Below are 25,159 nucleotides of genomic sequence, written 5' to 3' on the forward strand. Positions count from 1 at the left end.
CAGCAAATTTGGAAAACTCAGCAGTGGCCACAGGACTGGAAAAGGTCAGTTTTCGTTCCAATCCCAAAGAAAGGCAATGCCAAAGAATGCTCAAACTACCGCACAATTGCACTCATCTCACATGCTGGTAAAGTAATGCTCAAAATTCTCCAAGCCAGGCTTCAGCAATACGTGAACCGTAAACTTCCAGATGTTCAGGCTGGTTTTAGAAAAGGCAGAGGAACCAGAGATCAAATTGCCAATATCCGCTGGATCATCGAAAAAGCAAGAGAGTTCCAGAAAAACATCTATTTCTGCTTTATTGACTATGCCAAAGCCTTTGACTGTGTGGATCACAATAAACTGTGGAAAACTCTGAAAGAGATGGGAATACCAGACCATCTGACCTGTCTCTTGAGAAACCTGTATGCAGGTCAGGAAGCAACAGTTAGAACTCGACATGGAACAACAGACTGGTTCCAAATAGGAAAAGGAGTACGTCAAGGCTGTATATTGTCACCCTGCTTATTAAACTTATATGCAGAGTACATCATGAGAAACGCTGGGCTGGAAGAAACACAAGCTGGAATCAAGATTGCTGGGAGAAATATCAATAACCTCAGATATGCAGATGACACCACCCTTATGGCAGAAAGTGAAGAAGAACTAAAGAGCCTCTTGATGAAGGTGAAAGAGGAGAGTGAAAAAGTTGGCTTAAAGCTCAACGTTCAGAAAACTAAGATCATGGCATCTGGTCCCATCACTTCATGGGAAATAGATGGGGAAACAGTGGAAACAGTGTCAGACTTTATTTTTCTGGGCTCCAGAATCACTGCTGATGGTGATTGCAGCCATGAAATTAAAAGACGCTTACTCCTTGGAAGGAAGGTTATGGCCAACCTAGATAGCATATTTAAAAGCAGAGACATTACTTTGCCAACAAAAGTCCGTCTAGTCAAGGCTATGGTTTTTCCAGTGGTCATGTATGGATGTGAGAGTTGGACGGTGAAGAAAGCTGAGCGCCGAAGAATTGATGCTTTTGAACTGTGGTGTTGGAGAAGACTCTTGAGAGTCCCTTGGACTGCAAGGAGATCCAATCAATCCATCCTAAAAGAGATCAATCCTGGGTGTTCATTGGAAGGTCTGATGTTGAAGCTGAAACTCCAATACTTTGGCCACCTCATGCAAAGGGTTGACTCATTGGAAAAGACTCTAATGCTGGGTAGGATTGGGGACGCGAGGAGAAGGGGACGACAGAGGATGAGATGGTTGGATGGCATCACTGACTCGATGGACATGGGTTTGGGTAGACTCTGGGAGTTGGTGATGGACAGAGAGGCCTGGCGTACTGCAATTCATGGGGTCGCAAAGAGTCGGACACGACTGAGTGACTGAACTGAACTGAACTAACAGCAAGATTTTGATACTCTAGAGTTGCACTATCCAATACGCTAAATACGAGTCACATGTGGTTATTTAACTCTGAATTAATTAAAATTTAAAAATTCAGCTCTTCAGTCACATTTGGGCTTCCTTGTGGCTCAGCTGGTAAAGAATCCGCCTGCAATGGGGGAGACCTGAGTTCGATCCCTGGGTTGGGAAGATCCCCTGGAGAAGGGAAAGGCTACCCACTCCAGCATTCTGGCCTGGAAAATTCCATGGGGTCGCAAAGAATCCGATAAGACTGAGCGACTTTCACTTTCACTTTCTTTTCCTGTGCACAGTAGCCACATATAGCCTGAAGCTGCCATACTCAACAGTGCAGATACAAAACATTTCTCACACTGCATTAAGTTCTATTGGCCAGTGCTGCACTAGGGAGTCAGAAGAGGCACAGCACTCCTGGGAAAGAAACAAAATTTTCTAAAGAGGGCTACAAAAAGTGGCAATTTAGGGAATTTCTTGACAGTCCAGTGGGCCTTGGCTATCAAATAGGCCTGGGTTCCACTCCTGGTCAGAGAACCGCAAGCCACGGAGCAGTCAAAAAAAAAAAAAGTTGCGATTTATAATAACAGCAAAAAAAAAAAAAAAGTCTTCTTCGTCCCTTGGCTATTTTTTAAATTTGAAGAAAATGTTCTCAATGTTAAAACTGAAGGAGATGAATCTTTCTAATATGTTTTTCCCCAAAATATTATACTTACATGAGACTTTTATTTTTTTTAAGGTATGTGACCTTCAGTGTACTTGCTTACCTGAGAATATCCTTTATAGCAGGATTCTCAGCGTTAGAATCCGGAGTGGAAAAGATGCAGTTCTAGTTGCAGCCTCTGGGGCTTCCCTCTATCAAAGAAGGATTCGGCCCTCTTGGCGGCGAAGTCAGAACCGCACGGGGCATTTGGCTGAACTCCTACTGCCACTCAGCGGAGAGAAGGGGCAAGGGCTCCTTCGCCTGTCTGTCGGTTGCCAAGCGACGGAGATCTGGCAGGGCCTGGTCGCAGGAGGAGGGCGCGGACTGAAAGATTCTGAGGATTTGTAACAGCGCCGGCTTCTATTGGCTGAAGAACTCCCGGCCATCGCCATGAGCCAATGGGTAGGCGTATACGGATGACGTTAACGCCATGCGACTCCTCCCACCCACGTTCTAGCGACGCGTCTAGCGACCGCCTAAACCCACCTCAAACCCTTTGGGGCGGGGTGGAGGTGGTCTGTATTGCCCCATGTTTAGCTTGCAGCTCTCGCTACTGCAGGTGTTCTTCCTGATGGTCCCCGAGAGAGTCCTCTCTCAGTCCTCTCCGTCTCCGTCTAGGGCAATGCCCACCCATTCGGACCTGGGGCCAAGGACGCAGGGCGGGACCCTTCAATCCTCGGAGGTGCCTGGGATCTCTACGGTGGGTCCTACTGTCGTGACCTCCTCGACACCGGGGAATAAGACCGTGGACCTCTTCCCAGGTGAGGGGAAATGATGTGGGGATGGAAAATACCGACTTAGATCCAAAATTCTGTGTTTAACAAAGTAAATTCCCATAAAGTAAGGAGTGTGGCTGTCTAGAGGACCTTGGAAGAGTTTGGGGATCCTCACCGCACTCACTGTGTTTTATGTTGTACTTTCATAGTCCTACCGATCTGTGTCTGTGACTTGACTCCCGGTGCCTGCGATATAAATTGCTGCTGCGACAGTGACTGCTATCTAATCCATCCGAGGACAGTTTTCTCCTTCTGCCTACCAGGCAGCGTGAGGTGAGCTGCGATGTTCAAGTGGAATCCTAAAGGGGATTGGGGCCCTAGAATAAGTAATATTTGGAAGTAGGAAGAGTTTTGCCTTCGTGCCTCCCACCCCCACGTCCACTCCAAGGAAAGGAACTCCCTTGGTTTTTCCCAGGAGCGCTGTCCCTCTTCTGATGCTCTAGAGCAGGGCTGCCCAATAGAACAGAACCTTCGTGTTGTCCCGTGGCTGCCCAAGGAGTCCTCTTTTTGGCATCTGACTGACAGCGGTGGGGCACCCTTCTTTGGATATAATCTTCCTTCTAAATGTACCTGTTCTTCGTCCGATTTCCTCATAGGTCTTCAAGTTGGGTGTGTGTGGAGAACTCTCTTATCTTCAGGAGTAATTCCCCATTTCCTTCGAGAGTTTTCATGGATTCAAATGGAATCAAGCAGTTTTGTGTCCATGTGAACAACTGTGAGTAGACATATGTTGGCTATTTGTATTGCCTAACATTTTTTGAGAGTTAGCTTAGTCTCTGACTTTTTTTCTTTTCTTTGTTTTTTAAACCTTTTTTTTTTGTTTGCCCTTTTGATGTCTATCATCCTCCCTATCCTCTACCTGTCCCCACACCCTCTCTTTTTTCTCTTATTGGTGAACACTGGCAATCTCTTTTGCCCTATTGGCTGTGGATCAGAAAACCCATAGAGAACTTTAATTTCTGTCCTCCTTCTTAGCTCAGATAATTACAGATAAACTATATCCCGACTTGCTACATCCTCTATGAAGACACTCACTGAATTCCCAGTGCCTGACATAGGAGGCAACAAATAATATTTGAATGAATGTCTTTGACAAATGAGTCTATATCAACCTTGTTTTTATTTCATGAGGCAATAGCACAGGGGAAAAGCATTTGACTTGGGTCTCAGCCCTCCATCTACTTACTGCTGCACAGACTTGGTGGGCTTTCCTGGTGGCTCAGAAATAAAGAATCTGCCTGTGATGCAGGAGCTGCAAGAAACCCAGGTTTGATCCCTGGGTCAGGAAGATCCTCTGGAGGAGGGCATGGCAACCCACTCCAGTATTCTTGCCCGGAGAATCCCATGGACAGAGGAGCCTGGAAGGCTACAGTCTATAGGGTCACAAAGAGTTGGACATGGCTGAAGCAACTTAGCACACGTGCACAGACTTGGACAAATCCCTTAGCATGTCCAGGCTTATTTCTTCAACAGGAAAATGAGAAATATCACTAATCCTAAATGTGAAAGCACTCAGTAACTGCAGAGTGTAATAAACATGAAAAGTAGTTGGTATTAAAGTTTTTAAATAGACTTAGAAATTTGCTGGTGATAACGATAACATTTCTAAAGATATACATCTGATATATCTTTTTAAATTTATTGTCTAAGAAGAAAAATAATGTTCTCACATAAAAGACTTAAATGTCCCTTATACTCTGAAGTCAGCTTATCCTGGTTTCATCTGTTAGAAAATAAACTGCAAAACTGTATTTGTTTCCTCAAACAACCAGTTTTGGGTTTGGGGGACTTGAATTTGGAAGCAGTTATCAGGAGCCTTGCTGCCATTCAGGTTGTGAGAAGATAAAGGGAGCAAGGCAAATGCTCCATTTTAAAATAAGTTTGCAGGACTTCTGGTAGTCCAGTGGTAAAAAGTTTGTGCTTCTAATGCAGGGACCCAGATTCGTTCCCTGGTGAGGAAATTAAGATCCTGTATGTCTTGAGGTGCGACCAAAAAAATTAAGGTATAAAATAAGGCTGCAGCTACACCATACTTCCCAAATTTCCTATTACCTTCTAGGTTCAGCCTTGTGAAAATGCTCCAGGGATATCAAAATAACATCCAAACTGGTGCTTCCTGCTTTTAATCCCCTCCTGCCTCCCATGCTATATTGCCCAGTTTCCAGACCAATGTTTCTGTACTTTCTTTCCCCAACAACACCTGAGAGCCAGTCCCTTAGGACATATAGAATACTTTGCATTGCTGTCATTTTATATGAATGTTGTGTCTCCCCAGGTAAATTGTCAGCACCTAGAAAGGATGGACCATGAATTTGTCCACAGTGCTTAATATTTGTTGATAATGACCATCAGTAACAGACATTATTAGTCAGAGACTGTACAACATTGACTGAGTGGGGAAAACCCTAGACCAGGAATCAGAAGATCTCTGATCTACTCCTGGCTCTGCCAGATAGCTTTGTGGCCTTTTGCAACTCATTTACCTCTTAGGATCCGAATTTCCTAATGGGATTGGGCCACAGGACCTCTAGCCTCCTTCCACACCTGAAACTGTATCAATCTAAGTCTAAATATCTTTAAGCCCTGTTATATGTAATATTCCATATATGATGTTGGAAATTTTAGGCAAAAATTCTATTTATATCCTTACCCATCCTCCTTAGGTGCAGGATTCCTGCTTACCATCACTACCTCCAGTATCCCTGCACTGAAGTGAGAGACAAAAAGTTAACTTTCTCTTACTCAATTAAGCCATGAAAAAATGTCCAGATGGATATTTTCTATCTCAACTTCTTTTTTAGCTTAACTCTAACTTTTCTTCTTTCATTTGTAAAGATAGATATAGCTACATTTTTTTTTTTTTTTTTTTTTTAGTGAGGTAAGTATTTCTTCCATGTGGTTTTCAGGGTATGAGTTCTGAAAGAAATAGTATATTAAACAGCTTCCGGAAGCTTCAAAATGTGAAGATTTCAGATCAGAGATAGAAGATGGTAGTCTGCAGACCAGGAACTTTAGCATCACCTGTTACAGAGCAAAGATTTTTCGATCTCTAAAATGCACACACATCACCTGGGAGATCTTTTTGCTAACACGCACGTTCTGATTCAGTAGGTCTGGAGTGTGTCTTAAGATTCTGAATTTCTGACAATCTTCCAGGTTATGCTGGGGCTGCTAGTCTGTGCACCGGACTTTGAGTAACACAGACCTAGGAGATACACAGAAAGTGAGTAGTGTGAAAGGCCCCACAATTGAGAGTTTTCTTCATTTCCTGTTCCATCAGAAAGCTGAAGAGTCAAATGATTAGGACCCTATGATCACAGAGGATAAAGGTCAGGCTTATGTAATATGGCATCTTCATTAGCTTTTGGGGATGCAGATCTTGATTTCCTTTTGAATCTGTTCAAATGACCACAATTATGAAGAATGAAAGAAACTAGTATGGACCATTGTCTGCTACATTCTTTTTTCAAGTTAGCAGAAAACTTGGATGGTAAAGCAAAGTGTTGTTCATCACAAGCCACGCTCTGGGCAGGGGACAATGTCAGAGGCCTTTATCTGCATCTCTTTCCTGGTTTTGAAGTGCCATAAGAAGATGGCTGCAGGAGTTTGGAAATATTTATACATTGCTATAATATAAATTATAGAATTGTTACCAAAATACCCTTTGGGTGGGTATTTGAAAAATCTTGAATGTAGAAATTATAATGTGAGAAGAATAAAAGATGACAAATCCATATATTTGAAAGATGGAAACTTTATTATGAGGACTAGTCAGTTGAAGTTTAGAGGAAACTGGCAGACTTGGAGAGGACAAGTCAGATATTGTCTCCAACTCTGCCATATTCCTATGGAAACAGTACCATTTTGTGGTACTAGAGACTCACCTAGAATGGGACTGATGCGCACATTACTGAGACTCCTATTTCGTCACAGATTGCTAACCTTACATATTCCTGACATCAGAGACTTGGAACTGACTGACACTCATTGGTCATATTCTTGTCTCGGATCTTAATATTTAAACAGTAATTCAATTAATAGATTATAAATAAACTATAAGGTGATAAAAATCAAAATCATTATTGTCTCTGAAGATTGATTGGGAAACTTCTGGGGAAAATCTATAACTTAATCTGAGTGGTAGTAAAAAAAAGTGTATAAATGTTTAAAAATTCGAGTTTATGCTTAAGATTAGTGCACTTGCATACTTTACTGTGTATATCTTATGCCTTTTAAAGATTAGTTTCTTGGTATTCCAGATACTTAAAAATGAATGATTTTCTTTTATCTAACCCACCTTTCTTTTAAAAAATATTTTAGCAAGATTAAACTATCTCCAGAAGCTCCAAAAGGTCAATGCAACCAACTTCCAGGCCCTGGCTACAGAGTTTGGAGGTGAATCATTCACTTCAACATCCCAACCCCAATCACCACCACCTTTCTACAGGGTGAGCCTGGGGAAGGGGAGGGATTGTTTGGTTGGTTTTTCCCCTCATACTGACAACTGACCTAGTATCTTTGAGGTGCCCACCTCAAAGTTAAGGTAAGCCATTACCTTTACCTAGCCATTACCTAGGTAAGCCATTATCAGCTCTCTTGGAGTGAAGTATTGTCCACTTTAACAAGCTACTGAGTTAACTTTTGTTTCTTATTCTTTTCTGGTGGAGTTCAGTCCAATCTCACTGTGAATAAATTTCTGCTCTACTTTGTTTAGGCTGGTGACCCCATTCTGACTTACTTCCCCAAGTGGTCAGTAATAAGCTTGCTGAGGCAGCCTGCAGGAGTCGGAGCTGGGGGGCTCTGTGCTAAGAGCAATCCTGCAGGTGAGTCCAGAACACCAACCAGTGCTAGCCTTTTTGTTCAACTTAAAAATAGGCTTTGTTATTTACCACTCCTTTAATTCTAAGGTTTCCTGGAGAGTAAAAGTACAACTTGTGCTCGTTTCTTCAAGAATCTGGCAGATAGCTGTACCTCAGATCCTGCCCTCAACGCTGCCTCTTACTATAACTTCGCAGTCTTGAAGGTGGGTGTCCCTTCTTTCCCCACTGTCACCACTGTGGACTTAAAAGTCACCGTGCTTCCCACTTTCAGGTTGTGGGGAAAGCATCGAACTGGAAGTCAGAATGCCTAAGAGCTACATAAAAGGCAGAAGGCCAAGAAGCCCTATTATCTGAAGAAAGATGAAAGAAGTAGGGTTAGATAGCCAGGATGAAAGATTCTCACCCTCCCAGCTAATGGAATTCGCTACAGGAGGTAGGAAAGGGGGACATCACTATTTCACCAAAACTTCCTGCTTTTGCTATTTGTTAGAGCTCTGCTCAGAGAAGCTGGGCATCGCAGTCCATCTAGCCTTCCCTCAATCTGCTCGTGGCATTTTAGTGTAAATCAGGTAGAAAAAAAAAGTTGATTTTATTTTTTTCTCCCACAAATGTGAAACCACAAGATCCTGGAGATTTTATGTAAGATACACGCACACTCATGTCCTTGCTGTTTTCTTATACTAGGTTCCAAGAGGTATGAGTGATCTTCAGAACATGGAGGTATGATGCTTTTTATCAAGAAAAAGAGAAAGAAAATATTTGATTCCTTTGCATCTGAGGCAGTTTCACTCTAGATTGTAATGGTAAAAGAGAATTATGTGTGATGTGTCAAGCTGTTAAAGAATGAGTCTAAAACAGTGTCTATGTGTTCTGTATAATTAATAAGTATCATATGAAGTAAAAGTTCATAAGGTATTAGCTAAGTTTGAGAAACTTCAGGTTAAATAAAGTTAAACCTTATATTTAGGATGGAGTTCTTAAAGTTTTTAATATACTAGAAAGCCTTCTCAATCTCTAAGAGGGATGTGTCGGATACAGTATTTCTAAAACTTATTTGACTGAGGAGCCTTTGTTTTATATCTAATACAAGTAATGTTCCCAAAAATACATTTGGGAAGTGTGGAATAACAATGGCTTTTGACCTTAAGTTGTAGACTGGCAATGGAAGGAGAAAGGAAGGTGATTGCCAAAAAAAGGAAAAATACTCATTTCAGCATAATACATAAGCTAGAAGAGGAAATGCTTTCTTCTGCCTCTTTCCCTTTCCAGTTCCAGGTGCCTGTAACACCTGTCTCACAGCCTGGCTCTCCTGTGTTGGCTGGAAACACTTGTCAGAATGTTGTTTCCCAGGTAGGGACGCTGACATCAGATTCTGGACTAATGTATGTTGATCAGCATTACCAGAGGTGCTTCATCTTCCATTAAGTACCAGACCAACCCCACGTGAATTTTTGTGCATTATCTGAAACTTAACACGTCAAAAACTGAGCCCATCACCTACCTCCTAACGTGTTTCAGTCGTTTCCATTGTTACTGTCCTCTGTCATTTCATGTCCAGAATATTAAGATTATTTATCATTCTTCTTTCTTTGCCCATGTGCAGTCTGTTCCAGTTTTTACTGACCACAGTTTCTTTTGTTGACAAAGTCAGTATCATCTGAAAGTCTGAAATAGAATAGTCAACTTCTTTTCCTCTATTCTCTCTCTTCTAATCAACAAACAAAAGTAAGAATTATTGGAAAGCATCATTTTAAAACCTATGCTCAGAAACCTAATGTTACCTTTATGTTTTTATAACTTCCATCTCCAGCTTCCATCTTAACTCATCCTCAGACATGGTGAAAGCAAAGTAAACCAGATTTCCATTCCATGTTCACTTCTGTCTGTGCTCCTACTCACTTTCTCTGCATGCAATCAAAACTTATGTTTCTTCCCTTTCAATTCTTACCATAAATTCACCTCTCCCATGAACTCTTTCAAAGAGCTCTATTCAATTTCTTTTTTCATGTGTAGATAAAATATGAAGTCAACTTTTATCTTTTTGTAGTATTTGTATTTGGCATTTTTAAGATAACACTTTTAGTCTCCCTCATCCAGTTATTTTTTTAATTTAGATATAATTGATATATAAATTATATTAGTTCTAGGTGTACAGCATAATGATTTGATACGTGTATATACTGTGAAACAATTACCACAAAAGTTAGCATTCATCACCACACATAGTTACAATTTTTTTTCTTGTGATGAAGACTTTTAAAATCTGCTGTCTTAGCAACTTGCAAATACACAATGCAGTATTGTTAACTATAGTCACCATTCTGTTCCCTTATTCAGTTATAGTAAAACCCTTAAAGACAAGAAATCTGTCCTAAACAAAATTGGCCCACAAAATATATTTTATTAATTGATTCTACTTTTGTATTTCAGGTCATCTATGAGATAGAGACCAATGGGACTTTTGGAATCCAGAAAGTCTCCGTCAGTTTTGGACAAACCAACCTGACTGTTGAGCTAGGCACTTCATTACAGCAAGACTTCATCATTCGCTTCAGGGTTAGGGCTCTTCTCTTATAGGGGACCAAGAAGAAAGAAGTTATCGGGTTAGAAATAGTTCCCCTGTTTCTGTAATAAGTGCAAGATAGAATAAGAATATGAAGGCCTAGTTCAGTCTGTCAACTGAAGTCTCGACATTTAATATTCTATAATTTAACTTCGAGTGATAAGGATTCAGCAATGTTTATTCATTAGCATATTCCCCCAGGAAAGCAGGACTTCACTCACAAATCCAAACACTTTTTTTAAATTGTCATCTTGAATCATAAACTCAGCTAACATCCCACACAAATTCTTTAACTAGCTTTTTTCGTGTTTCTGGGCATTCAGCATTTTATTCATTTCCCACTTAATCCAAGTTTCTAGTCTTGATCACCACCTTTTGCCTTTCTTCTACTTTCTTTCCTTTTGAGCACAGCAAAGTCCAGGTTCTTCTCAACTCTACCCTCAAGTGATTCACCAAATCCCATGTCGCTCAGAGTTCATCTGTGGAACATCTATAGTTAATTAAAATATCTAAATTATATTTAAACTCCTCTGGTTCTAGCTACACTGAACATAGCCCTGAGTTAATAGTAATTTTGGAAAACAGGATTGAGAGATCTTTGATAGATCTTTAGTTGCAATCCTTGGTAGAAGTAGTGTGCAGATGGATGTTAATGAGGGTTTATTTTAGTGAATTAAAAAAAGTAAAAGATGCTGGAGGAGCAATTTCTGCAAAATGCTACACTGTGGGAGGAAGCCAGACTATTCAGTGCAGCTAACCTGCAGCATTGCCTTAAGGAAGGGTATGAGGGCACACTGGAAAAGTGAGTGAGCATGACTTCCTCCATACTGACTTTCCTTCACTCTTTCTGCAGGCTTTCCAACAGAGCACAGATGCTTCTCTTACTGGGTCTAGAAGTGGGAATCCTGGCTATATTGTCGGAAAGCCACTCCTGGTTCTAACTGGTGATATAAGACACTCAGTATCCTTTTTGGGTATCTGGGTGGCCTACTGTAGCCTAATGAGAAAAGCTTTAGTTACTGATCTTTTGGATTTTCCAGTTCTGTGATTTCCCCCATTTTTTAGATATTGAGGATTTCCTTTGTTGTTGTTTAGTTGCTGTATCTGACTCTTGAGACCCCATGGACTGTAGCCCACCAGGCTCCTCTGTCCATGGGATTTTCCAGGCAAGAATACTTGAGTGGGTTGCCATTTTCTTCTCCAGGGGATCTTTCCGACCCAGGGATCAAACCCATATCTCCTGCATTAGCAGGCAGATTCTTTACCACTGAGCCACCAGGGAAGCCCCGAGGACTTCCTTTACCTAACTATTAATATATTATGTTCTCAAACGCAGATGCTATCAAAGGCTTTAGAACTTATATTAGACTGGCTGAAGGTGAGGATCCTGATTGAATTGTGTTTATTTTAATGAGAAATTTAAGGTATATGGTCATTTTTGGAAAAACAATAATTCTCTATGTTTTCATTGCCAGAGGGAAACAAAAATGTTACTTGAATAATATCATGATATTAGTGAAGTACCAATAGTGTTAAGCAAATATTAAGAAGCATACATTTTCCAATCTGCCTACTTTTTCTTTTATGATCTCCTTGACCATCACCTTCCACCTCAGATGACCCTCTTACAGAGCCAGGGTGATGGAACTTGCTCTGTTAAGAGACACGAAGTACAATTTGGAGTGAATGCAATATCTGGATGCAAGCTCAGGTAATTCTTTGCTTTCACATCATTTCTAACAAATTTGTCTCTACCTGTAGGGAATATGTGATGTGGCAACTTTCATATTTTGAATTAGAGTTCAGAGAATGTTAGGAATACTCTTTAAATAATATTAATGTTGCTAAGGGGTTTTTTTTTTTTTTTGAGTCTTTTATACCTATGAAGGATTATTTCCCACAATTTATTTTTTGATATTATTTCTAATGTTTGAATGAATTAAATTATGATGTTAGCATTGGACTCCATCCTCCATGGTGTTTCATTTCAGGCTGAAAAGGGTGGATTGCAGCCACTTGCAGCAGGAGATTTATCAGACTCTTCATGGAAGTCCCAGACCAGAGCACATTGCCATCTTTGGAAATGCTGACCCAGCCCAGAAGGGAGAGTGGACCGGGATCCTCAGCAGGAACTACAGTGTTTCAGTAAGGAAAGAAATACACATTCTGACAAAAGCTTACTTTCCTCCTTTATTTATTAAGATTAAAACCAGACCTGTTTCCATAGTTGGTTTGGTTGTCACAGAAGAAAGAAAGACTGTAAGAAATCATGGCCATCTGAAGTCATCACATCAGGTCAGGTATATTTTCTTTTCTTACTTATATACTTTTCTTACTTAGAGAAAAATCTCAAGGTAGAAAGTCTAGAGAATAGTATTAACGAAAAATAAAAACCTCAATACCAACTACCCCTGACAAAATCTCATTCAGCTCTTTCTGTTTTTATTCTTTCCGGTGGCCACGACATCAGTGCTCAGCCAGTGTACCTCTTGATTCCAGTCTAAGTAAAATAGCGAAATCTGTGTGTCAAAGTAAAAGAGAGAAATCTACTTCCTCTTTTGCCCCCTCTGGACTGGAGAATTCCATGGACTGTATAGTCCATTGGGTCACAAAGAGTCAAACACGACTGAGCGACTTTCACTTTCACTTTCCTTCCTGGCTTTAATCAACTGTATCTTTAATTTTATTTCCTTTCACTTAAGCATTTTATTTTTTGTATAAGTAATACATATACTTGGCTCAAAATTCCAAAAGTACAAAAATAAAACTCTTTCTCAGACAGCTCTTCCCTTCCACAGAGGCAGAGTTATTACTTTCTTTCTTTCCGGAGATATTACATACTTACACAAGTAAATACTCATCTCTTTTTAATCCAAATGATATAAGATCATAAATGCTGCTCTGCACTTTGCTTTTTTCACTTGATCTTGAGAGTTTGTTCCATATCAGTATATAATAAGTTTCCTCATTCTTTGCATGGTATAGTTGCATTTTATTCCATTATATGGATAAACCATAAATTAATTTATTTAGGCAGAACATTCAGGTTGTTTTCAGCCTTTTGCTATTATACACAATGTGGCATTTTATAACCTGGTTCAGGCACAATTTTGTACATGTGAAAATAAGTCTATATGAAAAATCTTAGAAGCAGAATTGCTAGATCCAAAGGTATATGCATTTAAATTCTTAATAAATATTGCAAATTTATTTCCCATACAGGTTGCACCTATTTACAGCCCCACTATCCATCTATGGGATGGCTTGTTAACCATACCCTTCTCAATACTAAGTTATCAAGCTTTTAATCTTTGCTTATCTGATAAATGAAAAATAGCATCCCATTGTAGTTTTCTTTTTCTCCTACTATGAGTAAGGTTGAGTATCTTGACATATAGTTGAATAATTCTTATTTTCTTCACTATGATTTGTTTATATCTCTTGCCCATTTTTATTGAATTACTAGCCTTATGACTTGTAGAAAATCTTTGAGTATGTGAGAAATTGTCTCTTTTCTGTTATGCGATTTGTAGATATTATTTCCCAGTTTGTCATTTGTCTTTTGACTTTGTTTATGGTTTTTATGCCATACAGAAATTGATTTTTATATTGTGAGATTTATCAGTCTTTTTTTCAACTTTTGAATTTTGGTTCAGACTTTGAAAGGCCTTTCCTCTTAGATTTTATTTTTAAAGTGCCCCCTTTCCTTTCTCAGCACTATTATGACTTTATTCCTTATATACTTCTTTCCTTTTAGTGAGACTTGGGGGATAAGTAGATACATGCACTTGATCCAGCCTTTGGACAACTGTAGTCAGATTAAGTTTTCTTAAACCTCATAAAGCTATACCTAGGGAGCATGGTTTGGGGTGATACATAGCTGAGTATTAAGAAATGGTTAGTGACCAGGATTGAGATTATAGCGGAATTTACTCTTTATGATTCTTAAACCTACTATTTACATTTTTAAATCACATTTTTGTAGAATATTTGATAACATGGAAAAATTTTCCTAATATAGATAGAATAAATGAAAGGAAAAGTGTTCTAAAATATTTGGAACAAATACATGAGAATGTCTTTAGTTAGTCAACATCATTAGCCATTAAGGAATTGCAAAACCACAAGGACATACCAATTCATACCCACTGGGATGGCTATAATTTTAAAAATGGATAATAACAAGAGTTGGCAAGAATGTGGAGAAATTGGAACCCTCAGACATTGCTGGTGGGACTACAAAATGGTAGAGCCAATTTGAAGAGAGTTTGATAATTCCTTAATAAATTGAACATAAACATGGTCTGTCTTCCCCTATTCCTAGTTTAGACATGTTATTGCCTATGTCTAAGTCTTAGTATAAATAAAAAGTGTGAAGTTAGAAAAGCACAGGCATATTTGAGGATAGTTTGTTTCTGCTAAGTTATCGTAACTTCCTGATTTACCTCCTCACTTCCACCAGTCCTTCCTGCATCTTGGAATTAATTGTCCTGGAGTCGGACTGCTTAGTTGGACTTCATAATCTAACCCTGAAACATCCTTCCTTAATCTTTCCACCGTTCCTGTGTTCAGATCCATTGTTTCAGTCAAGTGGTCTGCTCAGGGCCAGTGCCTCACACATGCCTGGCACATAGGAGACAGTAACAACTGTACTTAATCAGTAACTGCCCCTCCATGTGCTATTCTAGTTGCATACCATTTTATGTGCCATCTCTCTACCTAAATTTTCCTTTAAACACCATTTCCTCCATCATATTTTACTCATCCCAGTTCTATGAAGCCATCCTCAACCAGAAATGGCTGCTGCTTTGGCATTCCACAATAGTGACTCCATCACTCCATCTAGTCAAGGCTATGGTTTTTCCAGTAGTCATGTTTGGATGTGAGAGTTGGACTATAAAGAAAGCTGAGCACCAAAGAAGTGATGCTTTTAAACAGTGGTGTTGGAGAAGACTCTTGAGAGTCCGTTGGACAGCAAGGAGATCCAACCAGTCCATCCTAAAGGAAATCAGTCCTGAATATTCATTGGGAGGACTGATGCTGAAGCTGAAACTCCAATACTTTGGCCACCTGATGCGATGAACTGACTCCTTGGAAAAGACCCTGATGCTGAGAAAGATTGAGAGTGGGAGGAGAAGGGGACGACAGAGGATGAGATGGTTGGATGGTATCACCAACCTGATGGACGTGAATTTGAGCAAGCTCCAGGAGATGGTGATGGACAGGGAGGCCTGGTGTGCTACAGTCCATGGGGTCGCAAAGAGTTGGACATGACTGAGCAACTGAACTGAACAGTAATACGACCTCTTATGAACTTTTGTGTCCTTTCCCTAAGCCACATTGTCTTCTCTGTTATTGTGTAATGTTTAAGAAACAACAGCTACTTAATGCGTGGTAAACCATCAGCCAAGTACATCAAATGCTTCTTTACTCTCCTGCAGGCTATGCACTGTACTTCCTGCTGTGTCATACCAGTTTCCCTGGAGATCCAGATACTGTGGGCATATATAGGCCTCCAGTCCAACCCACAAGCTCATGTGTCAGGAGCCCGATTTCTATACCAATTCCAGTCCATACAGGTAAGCCTTGCAAAGCCTAGATTATTATATCAGTCATTTGATGACCAGTTAATTTTTTAAATTCCTGAGAGTCAATTTATGCTACCAGCCAAAATTCTAAAGTTTGGTCAGAATGAGCCGAAACAATTAACTTTCAAGTAGATCCTCCCTGTCTGGTTACTGAAATTAACACATTTTCATGGTAAATACAATCTATATGTTTTCCCTGTGTTTTTTAAAATTTCATGACTACAGTATAGGTTACTTTGTTTTAAATTATCATACTATAATTACTATACACTGTTTGATTCAACCACAGAAAAGATATTCTATGCCTGTGTATTCAGTGACAATCACACATTTGTTAGTCTCTGGGCCTGCTGGTTGCTGTTAAAGTTACTACTGTGGCTAGTTTGTAATCATCAATTCTTGGCTGATTGCACTCCATTAAAATAAATAATTTTAATATGTAGTAAACATATACCTGCTGTTTATGATGCACCTTAGGACAGTTTTAGCAACTGCATACAGCTAAGGGAAGTTCAAAAATAAAATGATTAGGTCCTGGTGAACTTCATGTATGAACTGGTATGCCAGATTATTATTTTTTAATTGAAATTGTTACCTGTAAGTCATTGATTTTACCTCCCAGAAAAGAAAGAAACTAGAGACTACATTTAAGTCAGAAGTAAAATACCTTTAGCTCTTCCCTCACACAAGTTGAGCATCTTAGCTCTTTATGCCTATAAATGTGTTAAAACTCGTTACCAGAAACTGTGTTAATGCGAACATTGCATTCTTTCTGTGTTGGCTTACTGAATAAAACAGAACTCTTTCTGTAAGATTCATTTAACCTGTTACAGATATGGCATTGAATCTATTGTTTTATATTTATGAACTGTATCTTTATTCATGAATACCTGTGTAGTTTGGGAAGATACCTACAGGATTGTTCTTTTTATTTTCCTGAATTTCTGGTTCTCTTAGGCATTGAAGTTACCCAGTGCCTCTGTCTTTTCCAGGTATTTTTAATCATTGTATTTCTCTAGTACTTAATAGAGGTTAGCTTTTCAGGTTAGTCTGTCCCCTCTACAAAATCACACTTAACAGTCATTCACATCTAACTCTCCTAAGTGGTTGACAGCTGAGAATTTCAGCTGTGCTTCATTCATGCATAACTGAAGACAATTTCTATTCCAGTGATGGAGCAAAAATTAACTCTGTTGAATTTTTTAATATTGAGGGGTGGTTTGGGATATACCAAATCATGTGCCTTTACTTAGTGTGATTTAAATGATTTGCAAAGGTAATTTTGACTATACAAAAATGTTCACTTGAGAAGCTTGCTTCCATGAAAGATACTATGCCCTTGTAAAAGTAAAAGTGTCATATCACTTTTACTTTTCACTATGCCCTTGTAAGCAAATGCAAATAATTCTTTCTATAATAGACAGTTTTATCATCTGTATTGAAATTTTTTTACTGCAGTCTTGAATGGAAATTTTCTCCTGAAGTCACATAAGCACTCTTTTTTCTTTATGTGTTTATACTGATTATTTGTCCTTAATTTTTAATCACTTCCCTTTATCCGCACAGGCTTGTCTCTCAGGACTTCCTGTGCAATTTTTTCTCATCATAGCAAGAGCCTATTCAAAGAAAACTAGTATACATGTTCCAAAGTGTCTAAAGTAATAAAAGGAGGAGCTAATTAAGGAGATATTTTGCTGAAGGTATATCTTCTGCAGTTCTTCTCCCTACCCCACGGGCCATCCTTTGAAAGTTTGTAGTTGACAGTGGTCTCACCCCGGCTGTGTCAGTCAGCTTAGTGTGTCTGAATGATGGCATAAAACTAAAGCTGAGTAGCAGACTAGTAGCCTGTAGCCTGTTTAGCCTGTAGACTTGTTTTGTTTGATTTACAAAGCATTTTGTTTTTTAAAATTTGTGTCAGCATTTAAAAATCAAGAAATTTTACCTTGACATCCAGATCTCTGACTTGTGTTGAAAATCTGGAGATCCTACACTCCTTCATGGCATAAAATCTGCCACCGAATGGTGAAAGTGAAGGTCATTCAGTTGTGTCTGACTCTTTGTGACGCCATGGACTATACAGTCCATGGAATTCTCCAGGCCAGAATACTGGAGTGGGTAGCCTTTCCCTTCTCCTGGAGATCTTCCCAACCCAGGGATAAAACCCAGGTCTCCCACATTGCAGGTGGATTCTTTACTAGCTGAGCCACAAGGGAAGCCCAAGAATATTGGAGTGGGTAACCTATCCCTTCTCCAGTGGATCTGCCTAACCCAGGAATCAAACCAGGGGCTCCTGCATTGCAGGTGGATTCTTTACCAACTGAGCTATCAGGGAAGCCATACTGAATGGTGATTGCCACTAATAAAATACTTCCTTCACACAGCCTCCAGCTACCCACCTTACCTGCCCCACTTTTCTCATTTAGGTTTTCTGCTTAGGCTGACAGGTATTTATGTTTCTACACCTTGAAGTGAAGGCTGTTTGAAGTTTGAACTGAACTGTCAGAATGACTTTTCATTGCATAAATGTAGCTTTGGAAACACTTTCAATTCCTTTCACTACAAAAAGTAAAATAGCAAAATTTTTGGAATGTTCCCAAGAACAAACTACAAAATAAAGAAGAATTTAAGCAAAACATTGTGTACACTTACATCTTCTTGTATGATAATAATAATAGAAAAACATTTATTGAACATTTACTATATGACAGGCACTGGTAATATTTTTTATAAGTATTTTTTAAATAAGTATTGAATTCTCAAAACAAACCCATTAAGTAAATACAGTTTATTTACATGGTACTCTGCTGTTTATGTTTTTGTACTAATTGGGCCTTTACAAGATTATAGGACTGCCAGATGTCAGTATCTTTTTGTCTTTTTGTTGGGACTGTTACTTTTCTCAAGAAAAAAAACAACAAAACAACCCTGCTGACTCCTAACTAAAGGGTATGTGGATAAGAGCATCTCTCAGCATTCTGAAGCCAGACTAGGGCAAGGTATTTCATTATACAGAGTAATTTCCCTATTTTTGGTTCCATACTTCACTCTGTCCTTTCTATATATCCTGAAATCCAGAATTTCTCTGGTTTAAATTTTCCAGTCTCTTGTTGAAACAGGGAAAGGGTGGTTGTCTGATTTCATTGAGGAGGATATCACTCAGTAACCATGTTCTGTCCTTGCCTCATCCCTACCTCCCTGTTATCTCCTATTACTGAGTCAGGGTTCTACAGAGATCGTCTTCTAGTTTCTGAAAGCTTTTAGGTTTGGCCTTCTAACCCTTTGTGAAACCTTGCTTCCATCTATTTTCTGTATTCACATATTATGTTATCTCTCCATTTCAATGAAGATGGAGTTTTGTATCTGTTTCTTATTAGAGTGGTTTTAAGATATATAGAAAGAAGACATGCCTTTACATTGCCATCCTAAAATCAAGTCTAGTAGTAGCTCTTGATGAGGCTATATCCTGAGTGAGTCTGAAAATAACAACCCAATTCAAAGAACTTTTACAAAAAACATGCAGGATTTCCCAGCCGTGAAACACCACTGTAGACTTAAATATATATTTAAGTAGATGGCTTCCCTGATACTTCAGTTGGTAAAGAATCCACCTGCAAAGTGGGAGCCCCCAGTTTGATTCCTGGGTCAGGAAGATCCGCTGGAGAAGGGATAGGCTACCTACTCCAGTATTCTTGGGCTTCCCTTGTGGCTCAGCTGGTAAAGAATCCGCCTGCAATTCGGGAGACCTGGGTTCAGTCCCTGGGTTGGGAAGATCTCCTGGAGAAGGGAAAGGCTACCCACTCCAGTATTCTAGCTTAGAGAATTCCATGGACAGTCCATGGGGTCGCAAGAGTCGGACACAACTGAGCAACTTTCACTTTCACTTTCATACATGAACCTGAAAGTTGCTTTCTTGGGCTCATAGCTATCTTAGAGGTCTGTTCTCAGTATAGAATGACCTCAAGTTCATAGAATGACCAAAAGTTCCCTGATTTGGGAGTTTGCAGGAGCTAATGACACTTTTCCCTACCTGAGTTTGAAACCAATTAAAAAGAGTCAGATGGAGATCAGAATTCCAGCTTTATCACTAATAAATGCTAGGCAGGTGGATATGACTTGAGTGTGCAGCAGGGAGCTTCCTAATGTATAACTGCACTCTTCCATTATGAGTTCAGTACCCCAGTTTTAACCACAACTCCTCCTGCTTGTGGGCAGTTTAAAACTTGCCCTCCCCCAAAGACTCTGAAATGAGTCAGAACAACACATTAATTAAATCAACTCTTAGGTAACACTGAACACAAAGCTGAAAATTCATTCTCTATTCTATTTTCCATCCTAAAGTATTCCTAGCCATCCCAGCTTATATAGCTCATCAGGCATTCTGCAGTGAGGTTAAATAACAGTATTAACATATTTCAGTAATGTCAACTGCAAAAGATTTGCTCCAAAAATTGAATATACATCCTCTCCCCATTATGAAGTTCCTAGGGAAAAATTAAAGTCCGAACAGGAAATCCTTTTGTAAGTTACAGTCTAAAGAAAGTTTATTGCTTATTCTTCAGTAATAAACTCCTCCCCGTTTTTTTTTATCTGGTTAGTCTCAGCAAGTTTTCAGTGCCTGGCTGGAATCAGGAAACCCTTGGCATCTTCAGCCTAAGCTGGCTGTACTTGGAATGCATGTGGGTCTTTCAGAGCCACAGAAGTTACATTAATTGTATACCAAGCCCTGCATGAACTTCACTGTTTAAAAAAAAAGTCCAAAGAGTTAGTATGACACGCAAAATTATCACAGCACTGGCCCCACATTCATTTTTAAAATATCTATAGAAGGGTTATACCAAGCAAAATTATGTTCCTAGAACCTGACATTTATTGTTGCCAAAAGCCAAAGCTGAGATAATATGTGGCATCAGAATGAAGGAAGACAGAAACAAGATAGTTACTTACTGTCAAATAATAATCAAAAGTTTGCCTGGTGAACAGAGTTGGAACAAAAGGAATTAATTCAGTTTAGATAAACCTGATTCCAGTCATCAGGCTGCACCCATATCTACCCAAAGCTACATCTACTTGATTAGATACTTGAGTCAGCTTGACAAGGTCCCTTTGCCTGGGAGCATCGTTTTCATTTGACTTGAATTGGTGGGTGGTTAGGAGGATCCTTTCTAACCCTGAGATTCTGTGAATCTGATTTTTTTAAAAATCTGCATTACTGAAGTTCTTTGCCTTTTCCATGAAGTTTCATGTTTCTTTCTACAACTGAAGAAGGAAGAAAATTGCTACTACTACATACACTAGTGACTTCCCTGGTGGCTCAGACGGTAAAGCATCTGCCTACGATGTGGTAGACTCGGGTTCAATCCCTGGGTCGGGAAGATCTCCTGGAGAAGGAAATGGCAACCCACTCCAGTACTCTTGCCTGGAAAATCCCATGGACGGAGGAGCCTGCTAGGCTACAGTCCATGGGGTCGCAAAGAGCGACTGTATACTGTTTCATAGCCTGGAGCCATTTGGGACCTGATAAGGTAGAGCAGCTAGACATGTAACAGAAGCAGTGGCTTCTCTGTTACCAGGCCAGCTCCTCAACTAGGGGCAGCTGGAGTTAGTCTTTTGGTGGGTGTAAGTGTTCACAGTTCTGGTGCCACTGTTGCTAAGTAATTTCCTGTGTCTCAGAAAGAGAACTACATAGCAGTTGGGTCTTTATTCAGGGAAGTAATAATAACATTCAAATTGGAGGGCTATTTGAATGGGTGCCAAGCACTGACCTGTCATGGACATTCTTCCTGCAGGATTCCCAGCCCGAAACAGAAGTACCTTTGACAACTGTGGTGACCTTTGTGGACATTACGCAGAAGCCAGAGCCTCCAAGAGGCCAACCCAGAATGGACTGGAAATATCCATTCGACTTCTTTTTTCCCTTCAAAATGGCATTCAGCAGAGGAGCAGGCTCTCAAAAAGGCTCCATCTTTCCCATTCTTATCCTGTGTCTCTTACTGCTTGGAGTTCTCAACCTAGAGACTAAGTGAAAAAAGGAGAAGAATCAGATTTCAGTTTTCCCCATGGGAGGTTCTGAGGCAGCCTGCTTATTTTGGCTAAACAGATCCTCACCTGCTCATGACCAGAGGACAGCATTTAGGAAAATAGAGGACCTATCTGAAGGAGTGGAATTGCTAGGCGATATGGCAACTTTATGTTTAATTTACTGAGAAACTGCCACACTACTTTCCAGAGTGGCTGTGCCACCAGCAGTATATGAGGGCTCCAACTTCTCCATATCTTTTTGCTATTGTTTTTATTTTAGCCATCCTAACGGGTATAAAATGCTCTCATTGTGGTCTACCATACCTTTTTAAACTATAGTATATGAGAGCTGTCGACTAAAAAAAGATGTACAAATTGAGAGTTGTGAGTTAAGTTTTATTTGAGGCAAAATGAGGACTGCAGCCCAAGAGGCAGCATCTCAGATGGCTCTGAGATACTGCTCCAAAGCGGCAGTGGGGGAAAGTCAATATATAAGGTTTTGGTGAAGGGGGAGTTCAATACCATGAAGCACTCATTTTACAAAAGGCTTTTTGTTAGTCATGAGGATCTGATATCACCGTGAAGGGATTTAGTGCTTCTCTAAATAAGAGGAGATGCAAGGATTGAGTTCATAAAATCTGTTCCTAAAAACATCCAACTATCTAAAGACCTGTCCCACCAGATTCCCTGGAGCACAGAGTGCCTCACTGCACCCTGAACTCCCTCAGGGGTTGTTGAAGGTCAACAGCTACAGCAGCATGGGGTTCAATCTCCATAGAGGCAGCTGGCAAACGCCTTTTGTTGTTCAGTCACTGGCAATGCTCTTGGTAAGTGCCAATTTGTAGTTGACAGATCTTATACCAGAAATGAGCACATCTGCTCTTCCAAAGCAGGAATGCCCCCAAGTATTCTTTTCCTTTCTACCTCTCTGCTAATGTGATTTATAAGCCAAGTTTAGTTTATAAGCCAAGTTTCCAATTAGAAAGCTGCTTAACATAGATAAGATTTTATGGTGATCTTATCTTCAGTCACTCCTCTTATTTATAACAGACCTATGAGAAACTTTAATATTATTCTCATCTAAAGAATAATGCATTCTTCTTGCCTCCCTTTATTTATACAGGACATCTCTCACTGCACAAGGCCTCTATTGTAATCATGTATTCAATTTAAGGACCAAGTTTTACTGTAAAGGGGTATGTGCAATCTGGATAGAATGAAACTAAAATCCCAGGTAGCCCATTGCAGGTGTAGAAAAACGGGTACTCTCAAATACCTTTAGAGAGAATATAAACTGGTAGACACTTGGAGAAAGGGGCAAATAACTATTTAATATGTATCAAAAGCCTTAAAAATGTTCATAAACTTTAACCCAACAATTCCACTTATTAAACATTATGGGGTGGGAGGATGTCCCAACAATAGGGGATTAGTTAAATCAACTATGATACAAGCATAGTTGTACAACCATTGAAAATTGAGTAGACCAGTCTTATTGCCATATGAAAATAATCATGATCTATTTTTAGTGAATAAAATAGGCTATGAAATAGTACATATACTTTACGGTCCTAATTTTGTAAAACAAAAATATTTATACATATGTACTTAGACAAACAAAAGTCGAAAGACTAGCATGTCTAAAATGGGAATCTTTTTCTTAATAAGCATTTCTGATTTTTATGATCAGAAAATAAAACTGTATTTTAAAGAAAATAATTTGCTCTCCAGAAAAAAAACCCTGTTTATCATATATAGGAATGTTTCTTATTTATGAATAACTTCCCATTTCTGTTGATGTATTTGTTTGCTTGACATTTAAGCTTGTCTTTTAAAGCAGGAGTTCCCCAAAGTAGTCACATCATAATCTGGGGTTCTTTAAAAATGTTGATTCCTAGGCCCTGCATCTAGAGATTCTAATTCACTTGCTTGAAGAATCTGTATCTTTTTAAAAGCCTTCCTGGTGTTTCTCATGTTCAGCCTGGTTTGTGAAACTACAAAAGATATTCCATAGTCTGGCTGAAACTGGTTTAAGTGTTTGTCCTAACATTGCCAGCTCCTATAACATGTCTACTGGCCTAGCCTACTCCCTTTTCTCTGAGAATCCCCCATCACATAGAGCTCTGCTGTGTTTGAGTTATCTACATGACCCCACCTCTCCCTGCCACAGCTGACTAGACCAAAAACGGAGACCTGGGGCAAATTAGGCCAGTAAGATTTTCTCTCTAGGAATATGAAACTAGGACCAAGTCTAAAAGTCAGTGGGGAATAGGCACTGAAGATATTTTAGGGCTGAGGAAGCCATTTTTTTTTTTTACCAATGTTCACTAATGAAGAGTGTCTTAAACAGAGAAAAAAAGAAGCAGATGTGCAGATATAAGTGTAAATAGGAAACCCAGAGATAGGGGAGAGTCTTGGTTCCCAGCTTCTAGTTCCCTGTATCCACCTCTTAAGAGATCCAATTTTACCTCCTGCTCTTGGAAACTCTAAGTTACTCTTTCCAGTAAATTGTTTTGTTTGAATAAGTTTCTGTTACAAGTAAAGAGCATGAGACTAAGATAGTTTTAACCTAGTACTCTCTGACATGTGAAGAAGCAGTCCTCAACCCTGCCTTCTTATACTTGGGTTCTAAATAAGCCACTTCCTATGTAACTTTCTGGTCATATCTAGCCCTATTTCCACTTGCTGAGACAAAAAGCCCTCCAATCAAAAGAAAATCTTTTTTTTATTTAAGTCATATGCAGGAAAGATACCATGGCTAAAATATTTTCCTTGATTTCTTTTTTTTTTATGTCACTATTTTTATTTCCTTTATTTCTTTCGAAATTATAATTATAATTCTGGTATTTGATTTTTCCCAATCCACAGTCACATACCCCACTCATCTTTATTGGTGGAGTAGAATATTAACAGTAAAATACTAATGAAAACAAAATGTTTGGACAATGTTAAAGAATTTTCATATTTGATCTTAGCAATGCTATAGGCTAGTAGTTTATGTAGAATATACTATATAGAATACAGGCAAGTATAGAAGATAGACAAGGACAGTATTACTAAGCCCAAAGAAATTAAATTCATTCATTTATCAAATATTTATTGGCTATTATGTGCCAGGAATATACTTTCCTGCTCTTAGGAGCTTATATTCTAGCAGGAAAGGCAGACAAGCAATTACTGTTTAAGGTGATGTGTGGTTTGAAGTTAAAGTGTTAGTCACTCAGTTGTGCCTGACTCTTTACAACCCCATGGACTTTAGCCCACCAGGCTCCTCTGTCCATGGAATT

General features: G+C 39.3%; 2 protein-coding genes across 15 annotated transcripts in view; one reads left to right on the plus strand and one right to left on the minus strand.

Moving 5' to 3' along the window:
- ENTPD1 (ectonucleoside triphosphate diphosphohydrolase 1) overlaps positions 1 to 2,391 on the minus strand; it is a 117,657-nt gene extending 115,266 nt beyond the window's left edge. For all 4 annotated transcript variants that reach the window (XM_081551898.1, XM_081551872.1, XM_081551864.1 and 1 more), the window contains exon 1: positions 2,172 to 2,391. The gene's annotated coding sequence lies outside the window, so the exon portion shown is untranslated. The remainder of the gene's footprint in view (positions 1 to 2,171) is intronic.
- A 166-nt stretch (positions 2,392 to 2,557) lies between these two features.
- Positions 2,558 to 23,588, plus strand: TCTN3 (tectonic family member 3). 11 transcript variants are annotated; one of them, XR_014071768.1, is made up of 16 exons: positions 2,558 to 2,868; positions 3,033 to 3,156; positions 3,480 to 3,598; positions 7,204 to 7,331; positions 7,598 to 7,706; positions 7,791 to 7,906; positions 8,388 to 8,423; positions 8,973 to 9,053; positions 10,134 to 10,259; positions 11,120 to 11,227; positions 11,883 to 11,977; positions 12,258 to 12,411; positions 12,494 to 12,561; positions 15,708 to 15,845; positions 17,421 to 17,554; positions 21,641 to 23,588. XR_014071768.1 is itself a non-coding variant. In XM_081551828.1 (15 exons), exons 1-14 carry the CDS (start codon positions 2,637 to 2,639, stop codon positions 17,514 to 17,516), a joined length of 1,662 nt encoding a protein of 553 aa, XP_081407954.1. In that variant the 5' UTR covers positions 2,558 to 2,636; the 3' UTR covers positions 17,517 to 17,554; positions 21,641 to 23,588. The 11 variants fall into 11 exon arrangements, 6 of the variants coding, with proteins under 6 accessions (XP_081407954.1, XP_081407929.1, XP_081407971.1 ...); XR_014071763.1 differs by having other exon boundaries at positions 12,494 to 12,566; positions 21,641 to 22,251; XR_014071760.1 differs by lacking the exon at positions 17,421 to 17,554 and having other exon boundaries at positions 12,494 to 12,566.
- Positions 23,589 to 25,159: the final 1,571 nt, after the last annotated feature.

Source organism: Giraffa tippelskirchi, chromosome 2, assembly GCF_054371585.1.
Source record: "Giraffa tippelskirchi isolate mGirTip1 chromosome 2, T2T-mGirTip1v1.2.pri, whole genome shotgun sequence".
Lineage (NCBI taxonomy): Eukaryota > Metazoa > Chordata > Mammalia > Artiodactyla > Giraffidae > Giraffa > Giraffa tippelskirchi.